Genomic DNA, 27,998 nt, shown 5'->3' on the forward strand with positions numbered 1-27,998 from the left:
CCTCTTTGCTATTGTAAAAGCATACGTGTGTATATATATATATATTTTAAACAACACAGTAATTTTCTCTGTAAACTATATACTTGTTCAGTCGCGCACATATATCAGAAATGTATCTACGGCTTTTTATTGCCATTTTTTTACTACAATTCGAATATTAAGGAAAGTAATAAGAAATAAGTCATGAAGCAATGACTAAATATAATTGATTACCACCATTAACATGATTATTTATTTTTTATTGTTACATAATTATGAATTATATACTTGAACCCTCTGTCTGTAAGAATAAGATCATGACAGAATTTACGATAATATTACTTAATAACAAATATAACAACGTGTTTATAATCACATTAGGACTGGAACAAGTTTTGCTGTTTGGCGTCATTCTCGAAGTCGCTCCATGCGTTATTCAGTTCCATGAATATCATTTTCGCCAAATTTTCGTTAGTTGTCCCCATTTGCTGAAATTGCAGAATAGATTAAAAACATGGGTCATACGGACGTTTTAGTTGTACATTATAATGGTAGTTGCAATAGTTTATAAAAACTTTTGGTTATATGGTATAAATTGGCAGTGAAATTACAAGTCCTCGGGAATAGCAAAGCATGAGTGGTATGACGGTTGTCAAATGATCCGTGACGTTATTCATGTATATAGGCAAGTGTTACCACTCATCCTAAGGTGGGTCGTCGGTACGTTTTCCATTCCAACTTTACATAATAAAAATGAGGCCACACCCAAGGCTGTATACATATAGTATATATATTATATAGCATATAGTACGAACAATAATTTATTTGGAACAAATGTGGTATATAGAAGTAGGTAATTAGTTACTTAGTTTTTCAAATAGTATTTGGTCGCACCATAGATTATTAACAATTACTAAGAATAAGTAGCATTGATAATGTTAGTGTTGCGTCTTCATACTATTTCCCTGTGATTGTTATTATAAGTGGAGTGGGGTAAATTGGTACCTTGTCGGGATGAACGGCGAGGCAGGCGCGGCGATAGCTTCGTTTCACGTCGGCTGCCGAGACAAGTTGGGACATGTCGCAACGTGTCCAGCGACAATCGTCCCACACCACCGTGTGCAGGGAGCATAGCAGGGCGCGAATGTTATCTTTCTTGCCCTCCGTCTGTTATTAGAAATTTAACTTCATATTTAAATTTTTTATACCAAAATCATATACACATAGGTAAACGGATAAGAGACATTGCTTCATAGTCCTCTGGAATGGCAACGCAAGAATATCAAACTTGTATTATTTATGTGTATAAACAACAGTTAAGACTTACCATATATGGGTCGTCAGCTGGTTTGCCATGATTTATCTACACTAGTACCTCAGCAATCTTACCGAAATAAATAATATGCAATATTATATATCAATTGGAAATAAGATGCTCACTTATCTTCTATAAAATTTTCACAGATATGGTTAGTAAAAAATTGTAATTTTAACATTTATAAAGGCATATGTACGAACCCAATCATGTATCTTTAATTTTTCTGGATCCATTTCCTTGACCATTTCTTCTTTTCGCATTGCGTTCATTGTTTTCGGGCCGGTGTCGCGTTTAGTCGCAAAGTCATAGCCCTGGCTTCCGAGAAGATCGCCAAACACGTCTCCAGCCTTTTTCGGTTTCTCCTCGCCAGGTGTTTTTGCAGGTTCAAAATGAGTTCGACTGTAATATAAACTTTCTATATAACACTATAACTGACAAATTGACCAGAATGAATGTGGTAATGCTACTTTGACAGCGAAAATAAATCTGTCAATTAGAGATATAGACAATTACATTTATATAGATTATGAAATATGTCTTGTTTTAACATTATACTACAGTTTTGGAGATATATATAGATAACCAATGATGAAGTAAAAAACCGGGGGTGAGTTCAATTAATTAAGGTCGAATTTCGACCACTAGTTACTAATAATATAATCTAATAATAAAGTAGACATGACTAATACGACAGGAGTGACATGAACGGACTCACCTGTAGTCGGGCTGGTGTGCGGGCGAGCGTGCAGGAGTGTGCGTGTTGGTGTGGGCGGGGGAGGCGCGCGGGGTGGCCGTGCGGGAGGGGGCGGCGCTCGCGGTGGTGGGCGGGGCCACGGCGCCCAGCAGGTCTGAGAACGGATCCTTGTTCGTCTGCTGCGGCTGGGCCTGCTCGAGCGGGACGCTCTGCGGACGCCCTGTTGACCATTTTATTTTTATCTCAATAACACGTACATTAAAGAAACATACATAATATATTATTACTAAAACATGACATTGAGTGTCGGTACTTAATACAAAAGTAGTAGTAACTAAAAGAATCGCTTCATTGTTAATATTATAGTTGAGTATTACCTACATTGAGACTATGCCGCAGCTCGACATTACAGCTCGAAGCTGTAAAAGGCAGCTGCCCACCATTAGAATAGTTGAAAAAATGTGACTTTATTTACTGTCTCAATGTTATCAATAATATTCTTCATAGTAAAAATTGAGTTGTTACTGTTCGACAGAATTTTTTTTTGTATCCCTATAGATACTAATAAAAAAATCCGTTTTTGTATCAAAACTCTCAAAAAAATGATCATTTCTCAGCCTTCATATTGTATATTTGCCCATAAACAACATTTTTCCGAGTTATGCCTTCAATGTGTACTGATTACTTATGCGTATTTGTTGTTTTTGTCTAAATTGCTTGTCTAGATAGATAAATAATAAATTATTTATCTATCTAGATGTAAATATAAAAGCAATAGACAATCTGTATTACAAAGTGAGAGCTAAACCTATAAACTTACAATTGGAAACGCTTACCACCTTCCTGTATTTGTTGTGGTGTCAACAGCGGCTCTTGCTTGGGTAGAGGGTCGTTGAGACCGAATGGATCAAAATTGAGTGGGTCGCCTGTATTCGAGGCCGGTTTATCCGTCACCTCCGGCGGTGCGGGGAGATCGCCGAATATACTCTGAGACGAGAATGGCTGCAATAGATATTTATTTAAATAATGTTATCTTTAAAACAAAATGTAGTAGAAAGGTAGACTTAATGCTGGTAGAATACTCTACCTTACAACAGGCAGTAATGTGAGGAACAAGAAATATTGATTGAAAGGAAATTTACTATTTTATATTGTAAGAAATGAGTCAATTAAAATGTAAATTTAATTACAAATTAAATTTACATTTTAATTGACTCATTATTAGTAGTACATTCGTCGTATATCTATAGAGGACTATTTTGTATCGTATATTTATTTATTCACAAAACAGTGATAATACTTTATTGAGATTATGTAACTTTATATCAGTAAATAGACACCTGAGGATTGTCGACAGCTTGTCCGCTACTCAAGAAGTCTCCGAACCCTTCATCAGTCTGCTTCTCCATCATGCCGAAGAAATCAAAGGAATCATCGCTGGTCAACTTTTTCTGCTGTTTAGGTTCAGTTTGCGGGTTTCGGCTGGAAGCGCCAGACAAATTGAGGAAGTCTGCGTCGGAGACAGTAGAAGCTGGAGTAACTGTGTCGGGCGCGGACACCGGGGCGGCGGGGGCGGCGGGGGCGACGGGGGCGACGGGGGCGGCGGGGGCGGCACACTGGGGCCGAGGAGGCGGCGGCCGTTGCGGAGGGGGGGCCGACTTGTCTTCCCGAACCGGATAATCGGCTGTTACTGTTACACCAAAACATTTATTTTACTACTTTACTTGTTACAGGCATACCTGTCGCAACTTACTTGTAATAGCGTAGAGGTTTATAATATACAATATATGTGAGCTAGTGTTCACACTAGTAAGACATAGAAAATTTTGCAACAATACATGTTTTGACATGAAAATAATTTTTGAAGTACTTATCCGACGTTAGTTACTATATTCTCAATTTAGACAGTAACATTAAAAAATTACATAGATGTATCTGTAAGTCTGCAAGGTTGTTGCAAGTGATAATATTATAACATATGGAATGTCATAATAATATCCCTTCAACAAAGATCTAGTAGATCCTTGATGATTTTTTATCACACAGTACATTGCGAAATGTAAAAACAGTTCTAGGAAAGATGAAGAATTGTTATTAGTATTAATATCAAACACTCATTAATAACAAATTACTTTAAATCAATGATTTCAATACCATTAAAGCCGTCTTCCCGAAATTACCAAATTTTGAGTCAACACAGTTTATTATTAAACGCAAAATGTCAAACTCAGAAGAAACTATTTAATTAATTATTGTTAACATTAATTAAAAAATGAGTTATTATTGTATTATACATAAATCGTTGATTTGAATTTAAAAAAATATATAATAAAATATGAAAATATCACAGCTAAAAATAACTTTTTTATAAAAACAAAATACTAGTAGATTAAATATAAATAAATATAAAATTTACAATTTAACGAATTTACTTCATATGTAGGTTAATGTAATGTATGAAAGTAAAATTATTGTGCTATATTCGAATATGTACAAAATAGAAATATATTAAAATTTTACTTAAACGTGAAAAATAAAAAGTGCAATGACTATTAGTATTGTGTTTAAAAAAAACTACATACTATATAATCTTATTTACATAGAAAGATGGATAGAGTGACAATGAAGAATTTCGTTCTATGTTTAAAAATAATTAAGCAGAGCTTATATTGAAATACATATTATAAATCTTATTTTAATACGAACCTTATTTACGTAATTCGAATTTAAACCTATAAATGTAATCCATTGAGTGTTCATCGACACGATATCATAATATATTTTTTATTTTTTGATACGTCACAATATCCATGCTACATGTAAAAGATTCCACTAATTATATATGTATATGCTACCAAACATACTTGTCCGAGGTATCGCTGCAGCGTTTCCTCGTAGATTAGCTGTATAAATATATAAATAACAGTAATAAATAGTAAACAGTAACAATAATTACCTGGTCGTAAAATTACAATATTCTGTTAAAAATTTATACCCCCTTTACACACAATTATATACAGTCGGTTAGTCGTATGGTTGCCCGATAAATTCCACCGACTGTACATCAGCAGTCTTAAATGTTATTGATTTGGTTGGTGGTTGGTTTTTAATTTCAACGGGAACTCAACGGGAACTTATACGTAAAGTAGCTAGGCAATGCCGCGAATAGACGAGGCAAATCTAAAGGTACAAACATGAGGTAAGTCGAAATTAATATTATTGTTACTATTCTCGTATGTTAAATCACTATCAAACGTACATACATATTTAAATACAAATATACCTATAAAGCAATGTACTTAAAGTTGAATGTGGGCGTAGTGCGCTTCACTTGTATAAAGACTACTGAATACAGATATCCCCCGTATAACACGGCTATACATTATATTTCTGTACTGTTAATTTATTTAAAATTACCCTTTTTTTGTTCATATGCATAAGTTTTTTATTCTAAATATTCTTAACTTTGTTTGACTTTAGTAAAACATACATATTTCGTTCATATTATAGTTTTTTCTACTATATAAGAATTTTGTTCTTTTTCTTGAACATATAGTATTTGAGTACTCACCAAAATTATCGATAGTCTCGTCTCTCTCGAGATTGGTTGAGAACAGGATGTCCGGTGTCCGTATTGGGAAAGAGTGATCGTCCTCCCAGAGGTCGCTACGAGGTTTTCTCCGTTCGCCATTCTGAACAACCAGACTTATCACCGCAGTCAAATTAGATGAAAAATGATCGTTGACTGGTGATGACTCGTCGATACCGTCGATTTCTGATCTGTGAAATTTTATATTTTAATTGTTATAAATACGAATATAGTTAGCTATCTCTTACAACCTTGTTGAATTATGAAAAATTTCTATACGTCCCAAGACAGGTAGTTAATTCCACAATCTAACGTCATCCAAGTGTACGCCCCAACTTCGACGCACTCCGACGATGAGGTTGAGGCTATGTATGAGGATATCTCCAGAACCATACATAGTACAAAGACTCATTATAGCGTTGTCATGGGGGACTTAAACGCAAAATTGGGCAAACGAAGCGGTGATGAGCTGAGAGTGGGGCAATTTGGTATCGGTGATCGGAACTTCCGAGGTCAAATGCTGGCCGACTTCATGGAGAAGGAGAACCTCTTTATGATGAACTCCTTCTTCAGGAAGCCGGAACACCGGAAATGGACGTGGATTAGTCCCGATGGTGCCACAAAGAACGAGATAGATTTCATCTTGTCAACGAGAAGACAGATTTTCAATGATGTCTCTGTGATCAATGCCGTCAAAATTGGAAGTGATCACCGGATTGTAAGAGGCACATTGAATCTGAATCTCAAACTCGAACGATCCCGACTGATGAAATCTACGCTCCGCCCTACACCTATACAGATCCAAAACCCCGAAAGCTTTCAGCTAGAATTGCAAAACCGTTTCGAAAGTCTTGGTGACTGCGTTGACGTGGACGATTACAACAACAGGTTCGTGGAAACTGTCCGTGCGGCTGGGTCTAAGCACTTCAAAACCCGCCGCGCAGAAAGAACCGGAAAAATATCTATCTCTACCCTCAAATTGATGGATGAAAGGCGAAGTATGGTCCTGCAGTCTCCGACTGACGCTTCTCAGTATCGGCAACTTAGCAGGCAGATCTCTAAGTCCTTGACTCGTGACTTACGCCACTTTAACACAAATTGTGTAAAGGAGGCTATTGAGAGAAACAAGGGCTCAAAAGTCTTTAACAGGGATCTGGCTGCCGGACAGAGCCAGCTGACGCGACTTAAGACGGATGACGGCAGGATCGTTTCGTCTAAACCCGAACTTTTGAGGGAAATTGAGAAGTTCTATGGACAGTTATACACGACAATACGGGCACCTGTTAACAACACGGCGAAAGACCCTAGAGCCAAATTAACCCGACACTATACCGAAGATATCCCGGACGTCAGCCTGTACGAGATTGGTATGGCTCTTAAACAACTTAAAAACAACAAGGCGCCGGGCGATGATGGAGTTACTGCTGAGCTTCTGAGGGCTGGAGGTAGACCTGTTCTACGAATCCTCCAGAAGCTATTCAACTCCGTCATCCTCGAGGGCAAAACGCCTCAAGCATGGCAAAGGGGTGTGGTGGTTCTGTTCTTCAAGAAGGGAGACAAATCGCTTCTGAAGAATTTCAGACCCGTAACACTGCTGAGCCATGTTTATAAGTTGTTTTCGAGAGTCATCACGAATCGTCTCGCGCGCAGGTTTGACGACTTCCAGCCTCCCGAACAAGCCGGGTTCCGAAAAGGCTTCAGTACCATAGACCACATTCATACGCTGCGGCAGGTAATTCAGAAGACCGAAGAATACAACCTGCCACTTTGCTTGGCGTTTGTGGACTATGAAAAAGCCTTTGATTCGATCGAGACGTGGGCTGTGCTACAGTCTCTCCAGCGGTGCCAAATTGACTATCGATATATCGAAGCGTTGAAATATTTGTATGAAAACGCCACTATGTCAGTTCGCCTCCACGACCAGAATTCGAAGCCTATCCAACTGCAGCGAAGTGTCAGACAAGGCGATGTCATATCGCCAAAGCTGTTTACCGCTGCGTTGGAAGATGTTTTTAAGCTTCTGGACTGGAGCGGGCTGGGCATCAACATTAACGGCGAGTACATCAATCACCTTCGATTTGCCGACGATATCGTGGTCATGGCTGAGACCCTGGAAGACCTTAGCAAAATGCTCGAAGACCTCAGTAGAGTCTCACAAGGAGTAGGTCTTAAAATGAACATGGACAAGACGAAAATTATGTCAAACGTCCATGTCGTACCTGCTCCCGTAAAAATCGGAGATTCTACACTCGAAATTGTCGATCACTACGTATACTTATGGCAAACTATCCAGCTAGGTAGATCCAATTTCGAGAAAGAGGTCAATCGTCGAATCCAACTCGGATGGGCAGCGTTCGGGAAGCTCCGATATATCTTTTCGTCCAAATTTCCGCAGTGTCTCAAGACGAAGGTTTACGACCAATGTGTGTTGCCAGTGATGACTTACGGAACAGAGACGTGGTCGCTAACTATGGGCCCCATCAACAAGCTCAGAGTCACTCAGAGGGCAATGGAGAGGGCTATGCTCGGAGTTTCTCTGCGTGATCGAATCAGAAATGAGGAGATCCGCAGAAGAACCAGAGTGACCGACATAGCCCGAAGAATTGCGACTTTGAAGTGGCAATGGGCAGGGCACATAGCTCGTAGGACAGATGGCCGTTGGGGCAGTAAAGTCCTCGAGTGGCGACCACGGACCGGAAGACGCAGCGTGGGAAGGCCTCCAGCAAGGTGGACCGACGATCTGGTCAAGATCGCGGGAAGGCATTGGATGCGAGCAGCGCAGGACCGATCGTCGTGGAGATCTTTGGGGGAGGCCTATGTCCAGCAGTGGACGTCTTCCGGGTTGCGATGATGAACAGTACGCGGGAGAAAGATTCTCTGAAACCGCACTGCCCGAGACCATTTATTACTTCAGGCAACTTAATATTAATTATATAACAATATGGGCCCATATTATATATACCTTAAGGACTAACATATATAGAAAGTAATAAAATATTAATATTATAATCACTATAGTAAATTTTCCACAGAGGTAGCGGTATTACTCCCTTCTTCTTTCATGTATTTAGGTTCCAGCTTGTGGAAAGAACACGTATTCGCTAATAGAGACAATTGTTTAGTTATTAATCGTTACATACATGCTAAAGACTAAATTAAAACGAACAGAGTTACATTCAGTGAATACCTGGTGAACTTGATCGCGTGATGGTCAGCTGGGAGGAACCCGGTATGGAAATGCAGCGCTAGCATAGGAACGGCGTGAAGCCGACCCAGCTGCATGCGCGCGTGAACTACCGACACCACCACGTCGCCCGCCACCGTCGTGTCCAGAGGCAGTGTCACCTGATCACGACACATTATATAATAATAACTAGTGGTCGTACAATAGTCGAAATTCGACCATAATTATTTAAATTATAAGTTTGATCCTTATTAAGGTTCTATTGTCAAAGACCTCTATTGATGTGTCACATACATGTGGTGGTCAAATGATGTGAGTAATGTGATGTTTTTTTTTATAGATTTAATGTGTTTCTATGCAGAATTTCATATTCTATACTCGTTCTCTATTTAAACATTTTGCTTTACGGATTAAAATAGTAATATATCTCAGGAGAATTTATACAGCCGAATCTAATCCCAAGCTAAGCAGATCAGATTTTATAGATACTAAACAAATGATACAAATATATTTATATATATTTTTAAAATACATACATAATATAATAGAAAACACGTAGACCGATATAAACAGTCATACTCATTAATACAAATGTCAAAAAAATGATTACCTATTACCCAAGTTCATACCACATTTCTTCTATTTAGCTGCACAGCCTTAATTAAATAATGTCGTACAAATGTAACTCACCTTTCCTTCTGCCATAGTATACATATGTAATCTATCGTAATCCTGCATTGTGGACAGCAGCAGTCTATCTTCGTTGTAAATTTCTATATAGGGTCTACAGCCATCTCTGAAAAGTACAAAAAATACTATGAGGTATAACAATACTCCCGTTTTTACAGTTTCTTTCAGAAAAAGCACTGCTTAATTATCCTATATTTATTTGTTTCTCTCCGGGACTTAAAAAATTATAATAAATCATTTTAATCTAACAACCCAGATGAATTTATCTAAGGAAAAAGTGTGATGAATGAAACTAAAAGTATATTAATAATAATAAAATAAAAATATTTCTAGCCAAGAACAAGTTCGATCACGTCAGTTTACAAACAAGGATACAGCATGGCTAATCGGTCCACTCGTTTAACAACTACGTTACGTTAGGTTACAAACAAAACACGGCATAAGTATTTGTTTCGTAGGTTTCATAGGACTAAGATGACACACAACAACACACCCATGTCACAGATATAACACTATTTACGTCGGAGGTTCAATATTTTAAAATCATTTATGATATTTATGATACTAGAGCGGAATTGTGATATTTCAGATAAAAAGTCTAGTGTAGTTACCTTGCTTTGGTGAAGAGTGGTACCGGCTGAATAGTTATAGACACCAAAGTCACTGGTCTAAAGTGAGGGAGTACTGGTTCTGGCCTGTAATTATTAATATTTAATTAAATTCATTAGAATTGAATACAATAAGAATTATAACTAACGCATGTACTATATCGTAAAGAATATTAGAAATAATTTTTACTTAAATAGACTTTTGGAAATCAGACTCCTCACAAAAATGATGTTGTTGTTTTCAATTAAATGTTCTTCGAGAATTATTTTTTTAAGATTTTGTGTAAATACAAACTGCCAGCTAGCAAAATTGTGTAAAAAAAAGTAAATAAATAGCTACTTGAATGTCGAGTTTTTCGAGAGATGATTCATATTTTGTAATTGCAAGAGAGTTTTTTTAAGTTCCTAAAAGACCATGAAAAATAATACGGCCTATCAAACAGACTAAGATATGGCACATATTAATTTCATCAGCAACCTTAAAATTTTAACATAATTTATTAATTTGTATAACTAGAACTAACCTTACTATATTACTAAGGTAATAGAGATATCTGAGTTGACCAGGCGGAATGTTGATGGGGCAGCGCTTAACCGCAAATATCTGGAGAGCATCCTCCGGCACCGTCACTAGCTTAGAGTACAACAGCAACCCACAAAGCACCATGCATGACATCATTTTGCCGTCCTATAGTAAAGAGACATTAGGTTTTAATAAAATACAAAGTGCTCAGAATAGTAACGATGGAAAGTGACATTCAGATGTATTGTGCCATAGTCGTTTTTGTGACTAGTAACAACTGCATAAGCCGACATTTTAATCTAAAATAGCATGAAGCTGATGCCTGACATAATTTTGCCATCCTATGGTAAAGTGATATTTGGTTTTAATAAAATACAAAATACTTAGAACAGTCACAATGGAAGTGACATTCAGAGGCATCGTCACTGTCGTCGTTTTGGTGGACAACATCATAAGACGACATTTCGCCGATGATAGCATGAAGGATAGGGTTACTGCTAGCGTTGCATTATAGTAGGTAAAAGTAAAGAGTAGGAAATAAACTTAGAACATCAGTATTGGTCAAGTAATGGTTATCTCATCTGTTAATCACTGTTCTACAATTATTTAGTACAAAAACTAAGTTAAATCTGTACGGTACGATTTTTTGGTGATTTGCAACGTGCACGTGACATCCCTGGTGTTTCAGGCGTCCACAGCCTACGGTAACCGTTTACCATCAGATGCGCCGTATGCTTATTTTCTATCACAGCGCTAAACGACCCTAGAGGAGATTGTCCTTAAAGTGGCTTTGAATATTCAAAGCCACTTTAAGGACAATCTCCTCTGTCGAGGCTTCTTTGATTATATAATTATGATTTTTTACATTATACAAAACGAATACTGAAATTCAAAGTGAACAAATTATCAAAAGTTAAGTCACATCTCCGCAAAGCTTGTAGGAAATATTAGGAAAATTACACTTCTAAATACTAAAGCGTAACTTGGATGCTATAAGGTATAACCTAGCTGTAAGGTTTCACTTAGAAATGAAAATAAATAATTGCATGCTTCCAAATAGTCACATTTAAACAGTTCCCACAAAATAATTAAGTATTATTACCTTTAGCCACACGGCTTAATTTACTTAACTACTATATCTACAGTTTATAGTAGATAAAATTAATTTAATTTCATAGCTTTTTCACACAACGCGTCTGAAAGACATGCTAAGTGGGAGTAATTGAGTTATATTGTAATTTCCACACTACATACCTGGCAAGTAATGACCAGAGCATTCCGATCGTCCTTCCCCAGGTACTGGTACATATCTTGAAGCAATGAGTAGAATGGGGCCAGCAAAGGCGCCCTGTGTGTGGGCGTGGGCCACAGGGCCCGCCACGCTTCCACGCCGCCCCCGCCGCCCCCGTGTCGGGAGAACTGCGACCTCGAGCCGCGGCACACATTATAAACGCAGTATTTACCACCAGGGTGACGACTTTCTAAGAACGCCTAATAATAATATATATTATTATTTAAGTGGAACTACGTTGAACCATAGTATCTAGTGAATATTCGTTATCAAACAAGAGGTAAAGAGAAACATACATACATCATACATCTCGCATATTTTACTGCCAAGATTTTTTTTTAAGATTTTAGAAAAGTGAAAATAGTGGTATGGAATCATTTTTTCCTCAAAAGCGTAAAAGCGTAGTGCAATAGGAGTACCATGAATGCTATGAAGGCGTCACATGATGAAGTAACAGCCTTGGTACTGTTTATACATGACGGCCTCGGTGGTCAAGTGGTTTAACACAACGACGTACTTCCGATGGTCATGGGTTCAATTTCTCGCAAAAATTTATTTTGTAGGTACCGCTTTATAAGAATAGGAATATTTTGATTTACCTATAAAAGATTGCGTCAATGTCTCCTTTATTATCTCTATTTATAAGGAACTTTTAATTTCAATGTGAGTGATTAAGTTACTTACCCTGACGTCATCTATGTGGTTGGTCTTGTAAGCACTCTCTAATCCCTCCGAGGGGTATGGCATCACGATTATTCGACTAGTTATATAGCTGACATCTAAATCCGTTCTAGCGATTGACCTGTCACAAATAATAATAATTATTATTAATTATGTGATATTGTTTCATAGAGCCTTATTATTATTATTATTTACTAGCTACTCGCGCCGGTTTCCTCTTGAATCACTTTATCTATTAAAATACAACCGCTTCAAAATTCGTTGCGTAATTTAAAGATTTAAGCATACATAGGGACAGACAGACAGCGATAGCTACTAGTATAAAACAATTATACTATGTAATGAATTACCTAAATAGTAAATTAATATTTACTATTTAGGTGTGGTTCTAATTTTAATTTCAGATTGGTATTTTAAATTAAATTTTATTATGTAAGACCCACAATTTGTAAAACTATAAATGTAATCTGAGAATATCAATGTTGGGTTTACAATAATATAATTCAAAGTTTATGTAAAATATTGATAACATTTCCTATTGTAGACCAGTTTATGATCCTTATTAAATAAATAAAAAGCTTGGTACTCTCAATTTCGTCTCACACTAATATTATACAACTTCGGGTTTGTGGATTAAAATATAAATTATGCTAGTTAACCAAACATTGCCCTTACATCATAAGCAATCCATTGCATCATATCGCATAACATTTCATAATTTATTATATATGTAATTAAGGTAAGTTTTTAATTTATAACTCGCTTCACTAAATATTATGTATGTAATTTTCCTGCGTAAGTGATTTCTTAAAATCAAATAAGAAATAAATATCTTAGATCGTAAATATTAATTTATTGTTATAATATTTAAACTGTATACTTCTACTCACTGTTGCACAGTCTGCATGACTTTGGAAGATGTATCTTTCAAATTTTTCAGGAAGCTACCAGCGCCTCCTTTAATAGATGAGAACAATCCTCCCGAGTTAGCAGGCGTTTGGGGTAGAGGGGCAGCGTAGTGAGGAGCGGCGGGAGGGCGGGCAGGCGGTGGCGGCCGGCTGGGTTCTGGAGGACGAGAATTCGGAACCTCCTGGCTGTTACACGTTGGTTGGTCTTTGGTCGCTAAAAAAAAATTATGTTTATTTTGCAAGCTATCCTATTAGCTAAGTATGTTAAGAAATCTATGAATTTAATAGTACTGATCATTAGTATACATAACCTTCCAATTTAATTATATATATTATGTTAATATGATAATTATAGTATAGAAATGTTTATGATTCTATTATTTATGATAGAGCAAACAGTTATTGATTGATTTTAATAACGATAAGTCAATGTTGTTAATATAAGTTTCTAATTTATAATATACGTACCTATCCACTGTTTTAAGTAATCAAATAGGTATATTAATGTAAAGTATATATAAAAAAAAGATGGAGATGATTTATATGCTATTTATTATTAAAATTAAATATCTTACATATCAATCTCTTAGGTCACTAATAGTAACAAAAATATTGCTCATCTATAAATTATATAACAAAACAATACATTCTTTAATTATTAATGCAACAAACATCTTTTCAAAATGTGATGGAATGTTAACAAATATTAATAATAGAATACTATACATAAAATCGTCAAAGAAATTCAAAACGTCAAAAAGAAAATCAATATCACAACACATTTGTTTTTAATGAATATTAAATAGTCAATATAATTATCACTTATGTTTTAAGGGTAATTTAAACTTAGAAAATATATTTATAACAAAGTATTTAAAAATTCGAATGTAATTCTGGTACGCCCTTTTAGAGGGCGATATAATAAGAAATAATAATTACCTATCTAATTTAAAATAAAAATTTAAGTGAATATTATCATCATAATAAATAACTGTAACAAGCACCTTGATAGGTAACTATGTGAAAAACATAAATTGTTATATTTAATAGTTAAATATTAAATTATGAATAATATTTATGCATTTATTACTATCCTCAATATATAGGAGGAAGCTAGTTCTATAAAATGGAAATTTGTATAGATGTTATTACTGTTACAGGAAAAGTACTGTTGCAGTCTGCGCTAGGCAATATACATAATATAAGTATAATAATTTACTAATATATTGATTCAAAAATGCTATAACTAACAGACTGCAATAAGGAATATAGGCTAGGCTATATGATATATTTTTTTTATAATATTCACATAAGAACGAGTAATGCGGATGAAGTCACAGTAAAAAACTAGATAAACCTAATAATAGTAGAATAAAAGAGAATACAAACACCTAAAGTATAAGCACACCAAATGCGTGTAAGTGCGGTCACACATTATTCAATTTAGAGCGACCGTCCTATGAGCATATGGTTGCTACGCTCTTTAAAATGCGCCTATCGGAACGGGATGACATACGATAATAGTCCGACTAAACCGAATAATGTGTGACCGCATTAAGTAACGACCGATTTGTACCACCGTTCCCAATTCCACTTTATACTGCTTTATTCATGGAACCGTTGTGGTTCTAACATATAGATTTTTTTAAGTTGCATATCAATCTCAAATATCAACATGTGGTGTGTTCAATACTATAGATGACATTATATATTTATATATATTCCCATAATGATTACTTGGTACAAAATAAATTATCTATAATCTAACATGGTAACATATTAATACTATGACGTGTTCAAACACGTTATTTTTGTACCCTTGTAAGTGTTGTAAAGGGCTGTGCAAAGGAATTCGGAATGTTTATATATATATATATATGAATATGAATACAACTCGTCGGTGTCGATCAACAAGATGACGAAAGCAACATTTATTGTGATGTTTCCTAAAGATTCCTAAATTTTAAGTTCCCATTAAACATGCAGATTTTATTTGCACAGTTAGCTTACTCTTATATAGATAGATATTTAAATTGAAAAGCTTGGAAAATCACCACCTGGTTTGCTAAACAATTCATAATACATCAAATAATAATGTAACTGCCCTGCGGAATAAGGTATATTGTCCTGGATCTAGAACATATAGGATACGGTCCAATGAGACTATATACGACTGGTATTATTATAACAATAAATAGACAATATTTTCCTAAAATAATTGAGTAAATATAAGCCTCAAGTTCCAGCAAAGCGTTTCCTTGGAATACCGACGTATTTATCGAGCCCTGATATAGAGTCGATCACTGGTTAAGTTGCCTAATTCTCAGTTGGACTCAGATTGGGCGAAAAGTAGTAAACAACGCGGGTTTCTTCAAAACATTAGTAGACTTCAGACAACCTGAAGACTGACCGAAAGTATAAATAATAGTAAGTTAAAAAAAATATATTATAAATAAGTTAAGCCCTTAACAGCATAAATACATCCTCTGTAAATAACGCCTGGAACCCCGTCTTAAAAAAAAACTAATATGTATAAGTTTGAAAAATATTTCTCAACTAATATGAATGAACAAAGTTTCGGGACTATGATTATCTACCTACACTATTTATACTTATTGTCTTTCAATATTTATACAAGTGCACGATTATAATATATAAAAGTAAAGATAAACGGTATCTTAATATATGACAAAATTATATCAGAGTCAATGCTGTACAATTTTTAAATGCTGTTCATAAGTATTAAGTAGGTAACTACTGAAATTAATTAAAAAGATTTATGGCCACTTATCTGTTTGGGTGATGTGGTTTGTCTATGTATTGAAAGTTCGCATGAAATCGGCTGGACTGATTTGGATAAAAATGTCCACAGCATACAGATGATATTAAGCTAAATATGAGCAAAGTGTAAAAAAATGGCTCCTCGATGGGGTTAAATTGTTATGGATTTATCATAGACCTGTATACCTATGTAGAAAATACTATACTTCTACTAATACAATTGGATCATTACACAATAATTTTATTTATTTGTAAGTACGAAGTTCTGTCCAATTTTGTTTTAAATAAATATTAGCAAGTCTATTATCTCGACTGAATATAACAAAAATGATCTTGTTACTTCATATGGAGACACTGAACAAGATCAATAATTATAAAGTATACGAAAAACAAAAATAAATTGTTATTAAAAGAAATAAGGAGTTGAGATCCTATTTGTAAGTACGTAAGTATAAATAAAGTTTCTATTATAAATTATTATCAATTTCACATTGAATAATAATGTATTTTTAATTAACATTAATATAAAAATACATTAGTATACTATAAAGTAATAGTAATATAACAAATGAGTGTATGTAAGACTTGTAAACAGTTTTGGATAGCCCTAGTATAAACTAGCTTACAGACATAAACAAAATAGTTTATTATACATTAATAAATAAAAATAAATACTCATCATTGAGAGCATATCCAATGGTCTAGGAAGCGGTCAGTGTGAGTGAAGTCCGTAGGCTCATGCTAGCACCGCGGGTCATTTAAACGAGAAAACAATTGGGCACCCGAAAAAGTTGAAAACACCTAAAATGAAAAAGAAAACGTGATATGTAATGCAATCAAACAGTACAATTATTCTATATAAAGTACAACGCCGTTTACTTGTGTATCTATGATATTTTATTTAGGCCTAGGTAAAATAGTTTTTCATTATTAAAGGCCTTTAAGTGTTTCATTATTACATTCATTTAAATTTATAACTTTGTCATGCAAACTAATAATTTAAAGTTAGCAGTTGAAACGTAAAACCAAATAATTTTAGTAATATTATTCTCGTTTAAAATCTGTCTCAATTAAGTCTTTTTATATGAATTTATTACTTATATTCCTTTATTAATTTATACTCCTATATCTAGTATGAATATTAAAATTACACAATAATGGCGTGGAACTTTATAAGAATCTACGCACACTTACATGCAGGGTATATGTTGCAAGTTCATTCAAACAAAACATAATAAAGCATTGATTCTAAATGTAATAAACGCATGCACGAAACGGCCTACATTTTTTTTTAAATCGTTATATAACTTCAGATATCAAGTTCTTACGACCAAGCTATATACGTACACTATATTACTACAATTAATGTATTAGTAGTTATTTCATTCAACATTTAGTAATCTTCAAATATAGATTACATTTTGATAAGGGACACTGTATATAAGTACCTAATAGAAAATAAATCAAGCAGTCACTATAAAATTCAGTGAGCAAGTGATTTTACTTGATGTGTGTACTTTTTTATGAACTAGTAGTTCTGATCATAAAGTTGTGATATATGCGCCTGAATATCTGTTTTGGGAGATATTTTTTTTACTTTTTAAGTATATATGATATGGCTGAGTCTTGTTATTAAGGACTTTAAGTATTATATTGTAGTAGTTGTATAAAATTAATGGTTGATTATTACGTGCCTACTAATTTTATAATCAGTTCTGATAAATATCCACAAGTGACTCAGGTCTTCAATAACAGTTACATAGAATAAAAACTAATTATTTAATGTCTCCATGGAAAAAGGAAAAACCTTACAAAAAGGAAGAAAAAGTTTCTTTAAAATATTTTTTTGAGCTATCTTAATATAGTATCTAAATTTGTTGTGATCACGATTTTTTCGATATTCTATATTTCGGATCGATATACCTTTTCCATTACACCATACATCTTTATATATCATACTACTGTTAGTATATGAATAATATAATGTTTCCTCAACCACACCATAAACAAATATAGGTACACACTTGAAGACACTATACAAATATACATACTAGTTTAGACTATGACATTGCGTGAACTGAATAACGATGAAATTATGTAATCTATGCTGTTAGAATAAGGCCCAAAATCGATTAAAATGTACAGCTACTTTCACCGATGTTTGACCGTAGGAAAATATGAAAAGTGCAGAAGTTGACTAAGTCTTTAGCATATGTGTGACGATTGATTGACTAATTGTGCCTAATCTCATTATACCTTAATGTATGTTTTATAATATTCTATAACAATCAGGTACTAAGTAGTCTACTTATTAAAAATAAAATATATTTTTTGCTACTATGCTTATACTTAATAATTCATTCCTATATGATATTAATAGACACACCTCCAGTATTCTCTAATATAAAGATATGACAATATACCGGAAATATAACATAATAGAAATTTATTTATTGCAGACCAATAGTATGTGACCTAGTCGTTTGGTCTACAATCATGAATTATAAACATGTTTTACTTATTTATTTTGTTATAGGTTAGCATTACGGACTAGATAGTTTAGAGGCTAAAATGCTGTAATGTAATAATATCTGCTAATTTAGTGTCATATCAACCATACACAGAAGAAAAATAATTTAATATACGATACGAGTGTTATCGCGTATGCACACTGCTATCGTCTGTAATTGAACTGATTATAGTTGATATTCAATTATCAATAGAATTACAACTCATTGTTCGTACTCTATTCAGTTACTATACTAATTCACATACTCCACAATACCGTATTGTAGTGTCCTAAGTCCTTGTAGTGACAATACACTATGTTACAATAAATTTTCATCTCCAAGTGAGATTTAACTTTAACACAAGAGGAGAAAGACTAGAAATGCCAGAACCAGCTATTAATATCCAGGCCTACGTAATAATAGTCCTCTTATGAGAGACCCACCTAGAGTAGGTAATGGGGCGCTAAATCTGTCATTACAATAACATTATTAGTACTTCTGATTATACTGAAAAGTACGTTACAGTGCTATTTAGTAAGGGATTAATAATACTACAATATTAAACGTTTACCCTAATTACAGAGTACTAAACAACTATAAGAGAAGTTAGTGGCTTCGCCACACACTATCCCATATATTGCCCCCAAACAACGAACTTTTTTACTAACGAGTGTTTTATGAAGACTAAATATATAAACCCATAAATTGAAATTAATTATTAAATCTATAATAGCCAGAAATTATTTACCTCACTGATGCTAAATAATTAAAAACAATTGCATACACAAAAATATCCATTTATGAAAGTAGTTATGTATTAGCGAAATCACAGAAGACAAAATAAAACAATAAATTTAAGAATGATTACAATTCATTGTTGCAGCTAAAATAAATATTTAAAAAACATTATAAGAAAATAAGAGAATCTTCTGATTATTATATACTTATTGTTCATATTATTCTCACAGAGAATTGTATTATATCACACGAATAAATTAATATTATAACTTATGAATCAATCATGACATATGACAATCTTATCTATTGGAATATATGGCAATCTTATTTGTGACTTTTTTTTAGCATAGAAGCCAGACGAGCTTGCGGCTCACCTGATGATAAGTAATTACCGCTGCCTATGAGCACCCGCAACACCAGGGAAATTGCCAGCATTTTAAGAAAGAATAAGCTCGTTTCTTTAAGGTTACAAACTTCAAGAAATGAGCTGTCTCTATCGTATCGGTAAGGAAATACCATTGCTGGAAGGTGATCCCACAATGTGGTGGTGCATGGCAAAAAGTTTCTGGAAAATCGCACGGTAGCCACCATTCATCCTGATGATCAATTGGATATTTTAATTTCTATTTGTATTACCATATTACTGAATTGAATTAATTGTTAGGAGTTAAAGATCACAGTTAGTATAAATGTGCATTGTTTAGGCGAAATGTTAGTCACAAATTAGCGTTAAACGGTGCAAGTGCAAAAATACATATTAGATTTAGCATAATAAAAAAATCATACCGTAAAACTGTGTTAAATTTACATTGAAATAGCTCAACATTTTACCCAAGTGAATTTCCTTCCTCGTATACCAAAGTCTCCAGTTTATCTCGACTACGCCTCACATGGCTACCTCTGTATTTGAAATGCGTTTGAAATAAAAATAAAAACAAACTATGACTGTGAAGAATATACTCATTTATTTCACTAATGTAGGCTTCGACATAGTCACACGACTAACCATAAAACAGTGATGTGATGACAATATTTGTAATAAGTGTGTTTCAACAAAAACACGCAGTATAAATATGATTGTATTCTAAATACTAATTAATTTGATAGTCTCTTTTAACAAATATAGCTATAATCACGTTAACACTATCCCTACACATACAAATATTATTATACATAACAGTGGTGGACGCATGGCTCTGGTTAAGTCAATCATCCACAATATAAAGTGCTCACAAACGGACTATATTGTGAACATATGAATGATTAATGCTTAACAAATTTATAATGACTCTACTCAGGTTTAATAATACTTGTACCTCAGTTTATTATATTGTCAATGTTTTGGAATGTTTCCACTAATAAAATTGATTTTATCAATATCTATATTTATAATAATAACAGCCAGTTGTTTAACGAAACCATTTCAATTCGACTAGTCATAAACACAAAATAAATTTAAGAAATCAATGACATTGTGATATAATCCCTGTGCTGATGATTTACCAAGCTGCCCATAATGTTAGTGTGAATTTATTTAAAACTATACATATTGCTGTAAACCAGTGTTAGTTATATATGATTAACAATATGAAATTTTCAAATGGTGTTAATATAAGCTAATAATGTATACGAAACAATATGATAATCTTTCTAGGAGAATAGTACCACAAATATATCAATATATGCCTAATAAACACCTAATTCAAAAATACATTTATTAAATAAAAAAGTAATATAGAAAATGGGGTTCGAAACCTGGTGTGTTGGTTGCGGGAACCATAACACATATAGGAATGTAGACTTAAGTTTTACCTAAAATAGAAGTTTTTGTATACTAACTAGCGACAGGTACCCTATTTCTATAAAAGCTATAGGTTTGAAGAGTGTACTTTAAAAATACACACTTTACTTTTTGGTAATATACATACATAATTTATATTCTTGATCAAATTTTGAATCAAACAATTTTAAGCTTAAATATATCCACTATACTATGTAACATTCCTCAATAATAAAGATATATTATGTCACGTTTACATTATTTATACTATTAGGATTTCTAATGTCTTTCATCAGACTTAAACTTTAAATTAAAGCTTTTTTCTTTCACTGTTCAGAAAAAAACATCAAATATAGCGTGGAATAAAACTAGATGAGCTTCTCCTACCTAAAATAATTCCAAAATTCAACACCTTCAAATAATTCAACCTTAACATATTAAATGTTGTATAATATTTAATAGCTTGTTAAAATAAATTTAAATATAATATGCAAAGTCAAATAAATGCTATACTACCTTATTTCATTCTGTGAACATATTATTCAAATTGCCTTACCTTTGGTGACGCTCATTTTTGGTGATTATCAACATTGGAATGTAAAAAAATCTCACATTACGAAAATAACCATTCTAAAGAACTCAAACAAACAGTATGCGGGGAAAATAAAAATTTGAGTGTAAAAAGTCAAAAAATACTTGACCATTGTTAGCTCGAGTTTTAAATGCAACATAACATAATGATGGACCAACGATATGAATGGATAATTGATAATCGCGATCGTAAACCAACGTACGTTTATACGACTCACGTATCACTATCACAAAATGAGGAAGAAGGCGCGCCGCGGTTGTTTTCTCTTAGGATATGGTAGTGTAATATTTACTTGACTTCTTATTACCTGGCGAGCTAGTGGCCACAGATTGTTCAACTTTTTTACGCTCAAATTTGAGTGGTTGCTTGAGATTGACATTGTTGGACTCTGCAATCGCCGCCAGTCGTTCCAGCACACTGTTTATTGTCAGCCGATCCTCGGGGTTCACTGTTAGGCAACCATCTGGGGACAAATATTGACATGTACATAACACGTACATTCAGTTCACAGCTAAAATGGAATTAAGTGAATATGTGCACACGTCATAAAGTTTTACGTAACGTAAACATTTAGGTGTAAATAAGATGAACATAATGAGTTCCATAATGATACATACTCCCTTTTAAAAATACTACTTAATATAGTATTGAGAATATGTAATAATTGTTATGTATACACGAGCACGTAGCATTTACTTAAATGACTCTTTTATTATTTAAGCTAATGCTTTTGATTTACAACTATTGTTTAAAAAAGTTAATAGTTAATTGTTGCTGAAAAAAATATAATGTATGTACAGGCACAGAGAGAATACTCAAATCTTAAGGTTATATTATACTCAATATACATGTTTCATACTTACTTATGATCTCATGAAAGCATTTGTATCGTTGATCATTGGGATTAAGGTTGTAATTTCCATTCAATATGGCTAATTTAGCAGAGTCCTCGAATGGATGCTGCATGAAGCATAGGGTGTACAATATACATCCGAGGGCCCATATGTCTACTGAATGGTCTATTTTTCGATTGTCCCACGTGTCTAACAGTTCTGGTGCTCTATACATGGGCGTTGTGAATTGAGCCAGCTGAAAGTTTTCAAATAAATTAAATATTTCTTAAAAAGACATAAGACGCATTTTATTTGATTCATATTATCACGCTCTTTTTAACTTTTTATTAATATCTGTTTCCCTCACCGAAGAGTCAGTCAGAAATATAAATTGACACACAATTGTTTGGTTTTAGCCAAGTTTAAAAGCACAACCTTCAGGTCTAAATCTGGGTATATACAATAGCCGAATCCCGAGAACAGTTGATAATTTGGCCAAGAAATGTCGATTAAGTGTACAGAACATTTTATTGCGAACACTTCGAAACCAATTCGTATAAAAAGTCATAGTTTCTGATATTGTGAAGTAGAATAATTATTCTTCTATTGTCTTATCTCATACTTTATTTCTGTTGAGTTTTGATCAAAGTTTAATATATACAAACTAAATTTCAAATTGGGATATAATTTGGTGCTATAATATTCCCTGCAATTTCTGGATTATTAACAAAAAATTTTATGTGATATGATTAAAGCATCATCAGAGTTCCGTTCAACCTCTATAATAAAAGACTCCACCATTAAAATAATGGCGAAATTCTGAACATTTATTCTTCATTAACGTATCAGTATATAATCTGCTCCTTTACATTACATATTCACACAGTTTTGAGTAGTCATTGTGATCAAGTCTTAATCATAATAAAAATTATTTTTAAATGCAGTTTAATTATAAATTACATTTCTAATTCATTTGAATCATAGTTAGGTATATGCCCATGATAAGGTGCTAGGAAATTTAAAGGAAACAATTTGTTTGTTTTATAGTTTCATTAATTAACATTAATTATGATACTTACGTTTTCCTCTAACATGTTTCTTTGATTAGCGCTCCATGATGGGTTAGGAGAGTAAACATCAGTAGTGGCGGACCCGAAATCACACAGTTTTATTGTACCTAAGGCATAATAAGCACTAATTATAAAAAATGCACCAGTAAGTAGTATAAACACTATAATTATGTAATTTAAACTTAGATATTTGCAGCGGTACACTATAAAAAGTCGTCTATATAGGCATCTGAATCATCATCTATTACAGCTGTCAAGCAGGGTTTTTTCTAAGTTGTGTTTCAGTTGAATATTGAGATAAGGTTGTAAAATTGTACAATAAAAGGCTTGCTATTTCAAATACACAAAAAAGTATTACCAAGTTCAATAAGGTTTAATCGTATGGCTAAGTAAGAACGAATTTTCTAGCGAAAATAATTTTTATACATATTACTATTAAAAGTAATAAATTTAATTAAAATTTTATTAACTAAAGTAAAACATACCTTCATTACATATTAAGAAATTTTCTAATTTGAGATCACGATGTGCTATAGGAGGAACTTGGGCATGCATGTGCTGCACAGCACGACACATCTGGTAAAATACTCTTAGGATCGTCGGCAAGGGGAACGCCTGCCCCTTACTTTGTAAAGCCTCCATCAAACTGCCACCCGTGCAAAGGTCGGTTAACAGTAAATACTCGCCCATCCCATGAGCTGTCTTTGACTTATCAATAAAGGAAGCTGCTATATATTTAATCACATTTGTGTGTCCAGATAACTTTTTTAATAGACTAATCTCGCGAATAATATTCTTGTTCGCTTGTTCATCAGCTGCCATCAGCCTTTTTAAGGCATATTCTGTACCAGACGACACATCTTGAGCAACAAAAACAAATGCAAATCCACCTGTAAAACAAAAGTATTTTTAAATAAAGAAATGTATAATTTGGTTTGTTGTTGTATGGTTTGTTTGGTTGGCGTATCTACGATCAAGAAATAATTAAGTGAGTTATAAAGAATGGTAGATTGGTAAGATAGGATCGTGATTAGTATTGGAGAAAAAGAGAAGAGGGGAAAAAAGAGGGAAAATGGAAGAATTGCCAATATGTTTAAAGTTAATAGTATAATAGGAGCCCTTTAAGATGATGATGTAATTATAAGGAAGAATATAAAAACAGAACATTAATGCACATTGATGAAGTTGAAAAAGAAAAGTGACAACACTGAAAGACATGTCCATATTAATTTTTCGCCTAATAGAGCTAAGTAAATATTGTAAAGTATTACAAATTTTCAATTTTATATACACAATTTATGTTATCAGTTATATCATAAATTCTGTACATAGAGATGTGAGGATAAAAATGAATATAAAAAAGACTCTATTAACATATTTTATTCATTCCAAAACAGCAGCCATATGCATTCTAATATTGAAATTGGTTTTTCGGACATTTGGTTTGGCATTCAAAATCAAACTCATCTGGAACAGCCTGTGCCTACACATGTAATATTTCTGTCAAAACATTAATTAGTTTACGTCTCTACATAACACATACATATAACTTTAGTGTAAAGTCAATTCTAGTCATTAAGACCCATGTCTAGTATACATGCTATGAATAAACCATGTAGCACACTAACAAAAGTTTGTCAATGCAGTACTGTTATTTCACCTGTATACTATCTACCCCACACTAGATACTATGGGTAACAAATAAAATAAGTAATGACACCTCATCACATTATACATAATGTTACAGTGGCGAGGCTATAACCATCATGCTCTAAGCCCATGGTAGTAGTGTAAACACCAAACATAATTGAAATTTGAAAGTCTTATCATGATTTCATGTTGGTATTGTTTTGTGGAACAAAAACAATAGTTCTAATAGTCAATACATTATGATGGTACAAACATATACAGATTTATAAAAATATAATTTAGTATGTTTGATACAACACAGCATCAGAATCTGCATGTATCCTTATAGAAAGGAGACCAAGCAAAACATACCATAATGATTGAGAACTATTTTAAAAGTATTTCCTTATTTAAAAAATAGTGAATATATAACATTATTTCAATTTCTAAGCTCCTAAACAAATTCATTATTAACAATTAATTAATTTAACCTGGTTTTGAATCATCACTATAAACATTTGAAGTAATAATTAATAATGATTTTAGAATACTATTATAAGAAATAATTGTATTATGACATTATCACTAGAAAGAGAGAGCAGCTATTTTATTGAACTGAGGGTTAAACTATGTAATTCTATTATTTTTTATAAAGATAAATTTTATTTTAGTCATTATAAGAAAGAAATTTACTCAATTGAATGAAACCTTGTATATTACTGAAGTTAAACCTTACTCCAGTAATATATACTAGATTTAATTAAATTGAGAAAATTGTACTAATCCATATCTACTAATAATATTAATCCAAATATATCTATATATGTGTCTTTGTTTGTTACTTTTTCACTACAACATGGCTGAACAAATCTTTATGAAAATATGTAGTAAAGTTTGATAGATACAAGTATGAATATACACATATTTTTTATCTACTAAAGTCAAAAGTATTTAGTTCTATGATAAACAACTACTTGCTAATGAAAATACAATAAGTTACATAATAAGGCTAAAAAAGAATGAACACAAGATACTCCACAATGTGAAGCAATGGGTCGTAATTTAATTTTCACAAGAAGCACAAGAGCAAATCAAGTTGATAAACAGTAATTCAACCTCTCTACTGGTTTAATTATTAAAAAAAAATGATTTAAATAAAATCATGGCCCAATAATGACCAATCACAGTAATTAATTGGTTTTGGATTTCCTTAAAATCAAAGATGAGTATCAAGGAATATGTCCTGTCAGAATGCTGTTTGGAATCTGTATAAAGTATCAAGAGAACATTTTTGGTTGAATGATGTAGTCTCTATATTAAATACAATAATATCTATATAATATTATAATTATGAAAATTTGCATATTAGAATTACTTAGAATTTTTTATTGTACAGATTCAAATGAAATTTGGTACATAGTTAGACCATATTTAATTAATAATATACTATAGATTAATACAGTACAACATTTACTAAATATCATATTAGCATTACTGTATAATACAATTAGTCTTTAATATAACTGGAGATATTAAACTTTTTACACCACAACATGGTTGATAATGGAATGATGCATCCGCTTACACTAACGGATTACGCTGGCAGGGCACCAGTGAAGGATGATAAGATGAGCCTGAGATCAGGTCAGTTAGCCCATTGTGACAAATTTACCAAGAATTTATAACCATGGTTTCCAGGAGAAAACCATGTGGAGGTCATCCTGACATGGTACATTGCTAGGAATATATATTATCAGTTCAGGTCAGGGATGAGTGTATTGTCAACCCTTAAGAAACCTTAATATATACTACTTGGAAAACCCCATGCCACCTCATCGACAGGTAGTTTATTCCACAACCTAAGTGTGCACAGGAATCCTTCTGTGCACACTTAGGAGTGTCCTTTGAAACTGCAGAGTCCAAATCCACTTAAGTTCTGAAGCGTAGGAATAATGATGAATTTTTATGTAACTTATTTCAAGCCAGAAATGCAATCCCATTTATATTTGATATTGATCAGAAGAGATTAATTTTCTTGTTACATACATTGCAAAATTCTAGATATAAAATAAGTCAATAAATGTAACAGATTGAGAGCGAAGCCAAGCAGAGATCTTAGTTATCAAAGTGCGTGAAATTATAAGAAACGAAATAATGAGACAAAGACGTGACGGTTATCAATAAAAATACAAAAATTTTAATCCGCCCCCATAAATAGGCAGTCATTATGACGTTAAAATTAGAATACAATGATTTATAAGAGATATTTATTACAAAACTCGGAAAACAAAACCACACGTTAAGAAATTATTTATTAGTGACTACTCTTATTTAAAAATTTTAGATATCCAACTCACCTTCTGCAATTACTTTTTTCACTCTCAGTTTCATGTTTCCAATTTCAACGAACTGACCAACGAAATCATTATCACTACCACCATTGGCTCCTCCAGAACTGAAGTAGCCCATGGCCGATTTAAAGACGCTCATGTTGAAATATTAATTTGCAGTTAAGATTTGGTGATTATGGAAAATAATAGCTTAATTTTAATCAGTAACTTCTAGTTGGATCCATTTTAGATTTGGAATGGTTGCACAGA

General features: G+C 33.2%; 1 protein-coding gene across 1 annotated transcript; it reads right to left on the minus strand.

Annotated features, from left to right (window-relative positions):
- Positions 1 to 46: 46 nt before the first annotated feature.
- LOC131843647 (cyclin-G-associated kinase) lies at positions 47 to 27,991 on the minus strand. The gene is made up of 19 exons (XM_059192322.1): positions 27,756 to 27,991; positions 24,255 to 24,659; positions 23,779 to 23,876; positions 22,730 to 22,955; positions 22,174 to 22,329; positions 13,448 to 13,679; positions 12,561 to 12,678; positions 11,840 to 12,076; positions 10,587 to 10,750; positions 10,066 to 10,149; positions 9,455 to 9,560; positions 8,768 to 8,925; positions 5,563 to 5,771; positions 3,332 to 3,681; positions 2,828 to 2,993; positions 2,013 to 2,211; positions 1,498 to 1,696; positions 985 to 1,146; positions 47 to 467 (listed from the first exon to the last, which is right to left on the minus strand). Exons 1-19 carry the CDS (start codon positions 27,886 to 27,888, stop codon positions 357 to 359), a joined length of 3,513 nt encoding a protein of 1,170 aa, XP_059048305.1. The 5' UTR covers positions 27,889 to 27,991; the 3' UTR covers positions 47 to 356.
- Positions 27,992 to 27,998: the final 7 nt, after the last annotated feature.

This window comes from Achroia grisella, unplaced genomic scaffold, assembly GCF_030625045.1.
Source record: "Achroia grisella isolate CSIRO2021 unplaced genomic scaffold, CSIRO_AGI_Agris_v1 utg327, whole genome shotgun sequence".
In the NCBI taxonomy this organism is placed as follows: Eukaryota; Metazoa; Arthropoda; class Insecta; order Lepidoptera; family Pyralidae; genus Achroia; species Achroia grisella.

Bases quoted from the DNA above. Each gene is read 5' to 3' on its own strand.
- LOC131843647 (XM_059192322.1), bottom strand. From the start codon at position 27,888: ATGAGCGTCTTTAAATCGGCCATGGGCTACTTCAGTTCTGGAGGAGCC. The intron at 5,772-8,767 runs GTATTCACTGAA...AAAATTTCACAG, and splicing joins CACGCGATCAAGTTCACCAG to ATCAGAAATCGACGGTATCG. The intron at 1,147-1,497 runs GTTCGTACATAT...TTCTAATAACAG, and splicing joins AATTAAAGATACATGATTGG to ACGGAGGGCAAGAAAGATAA.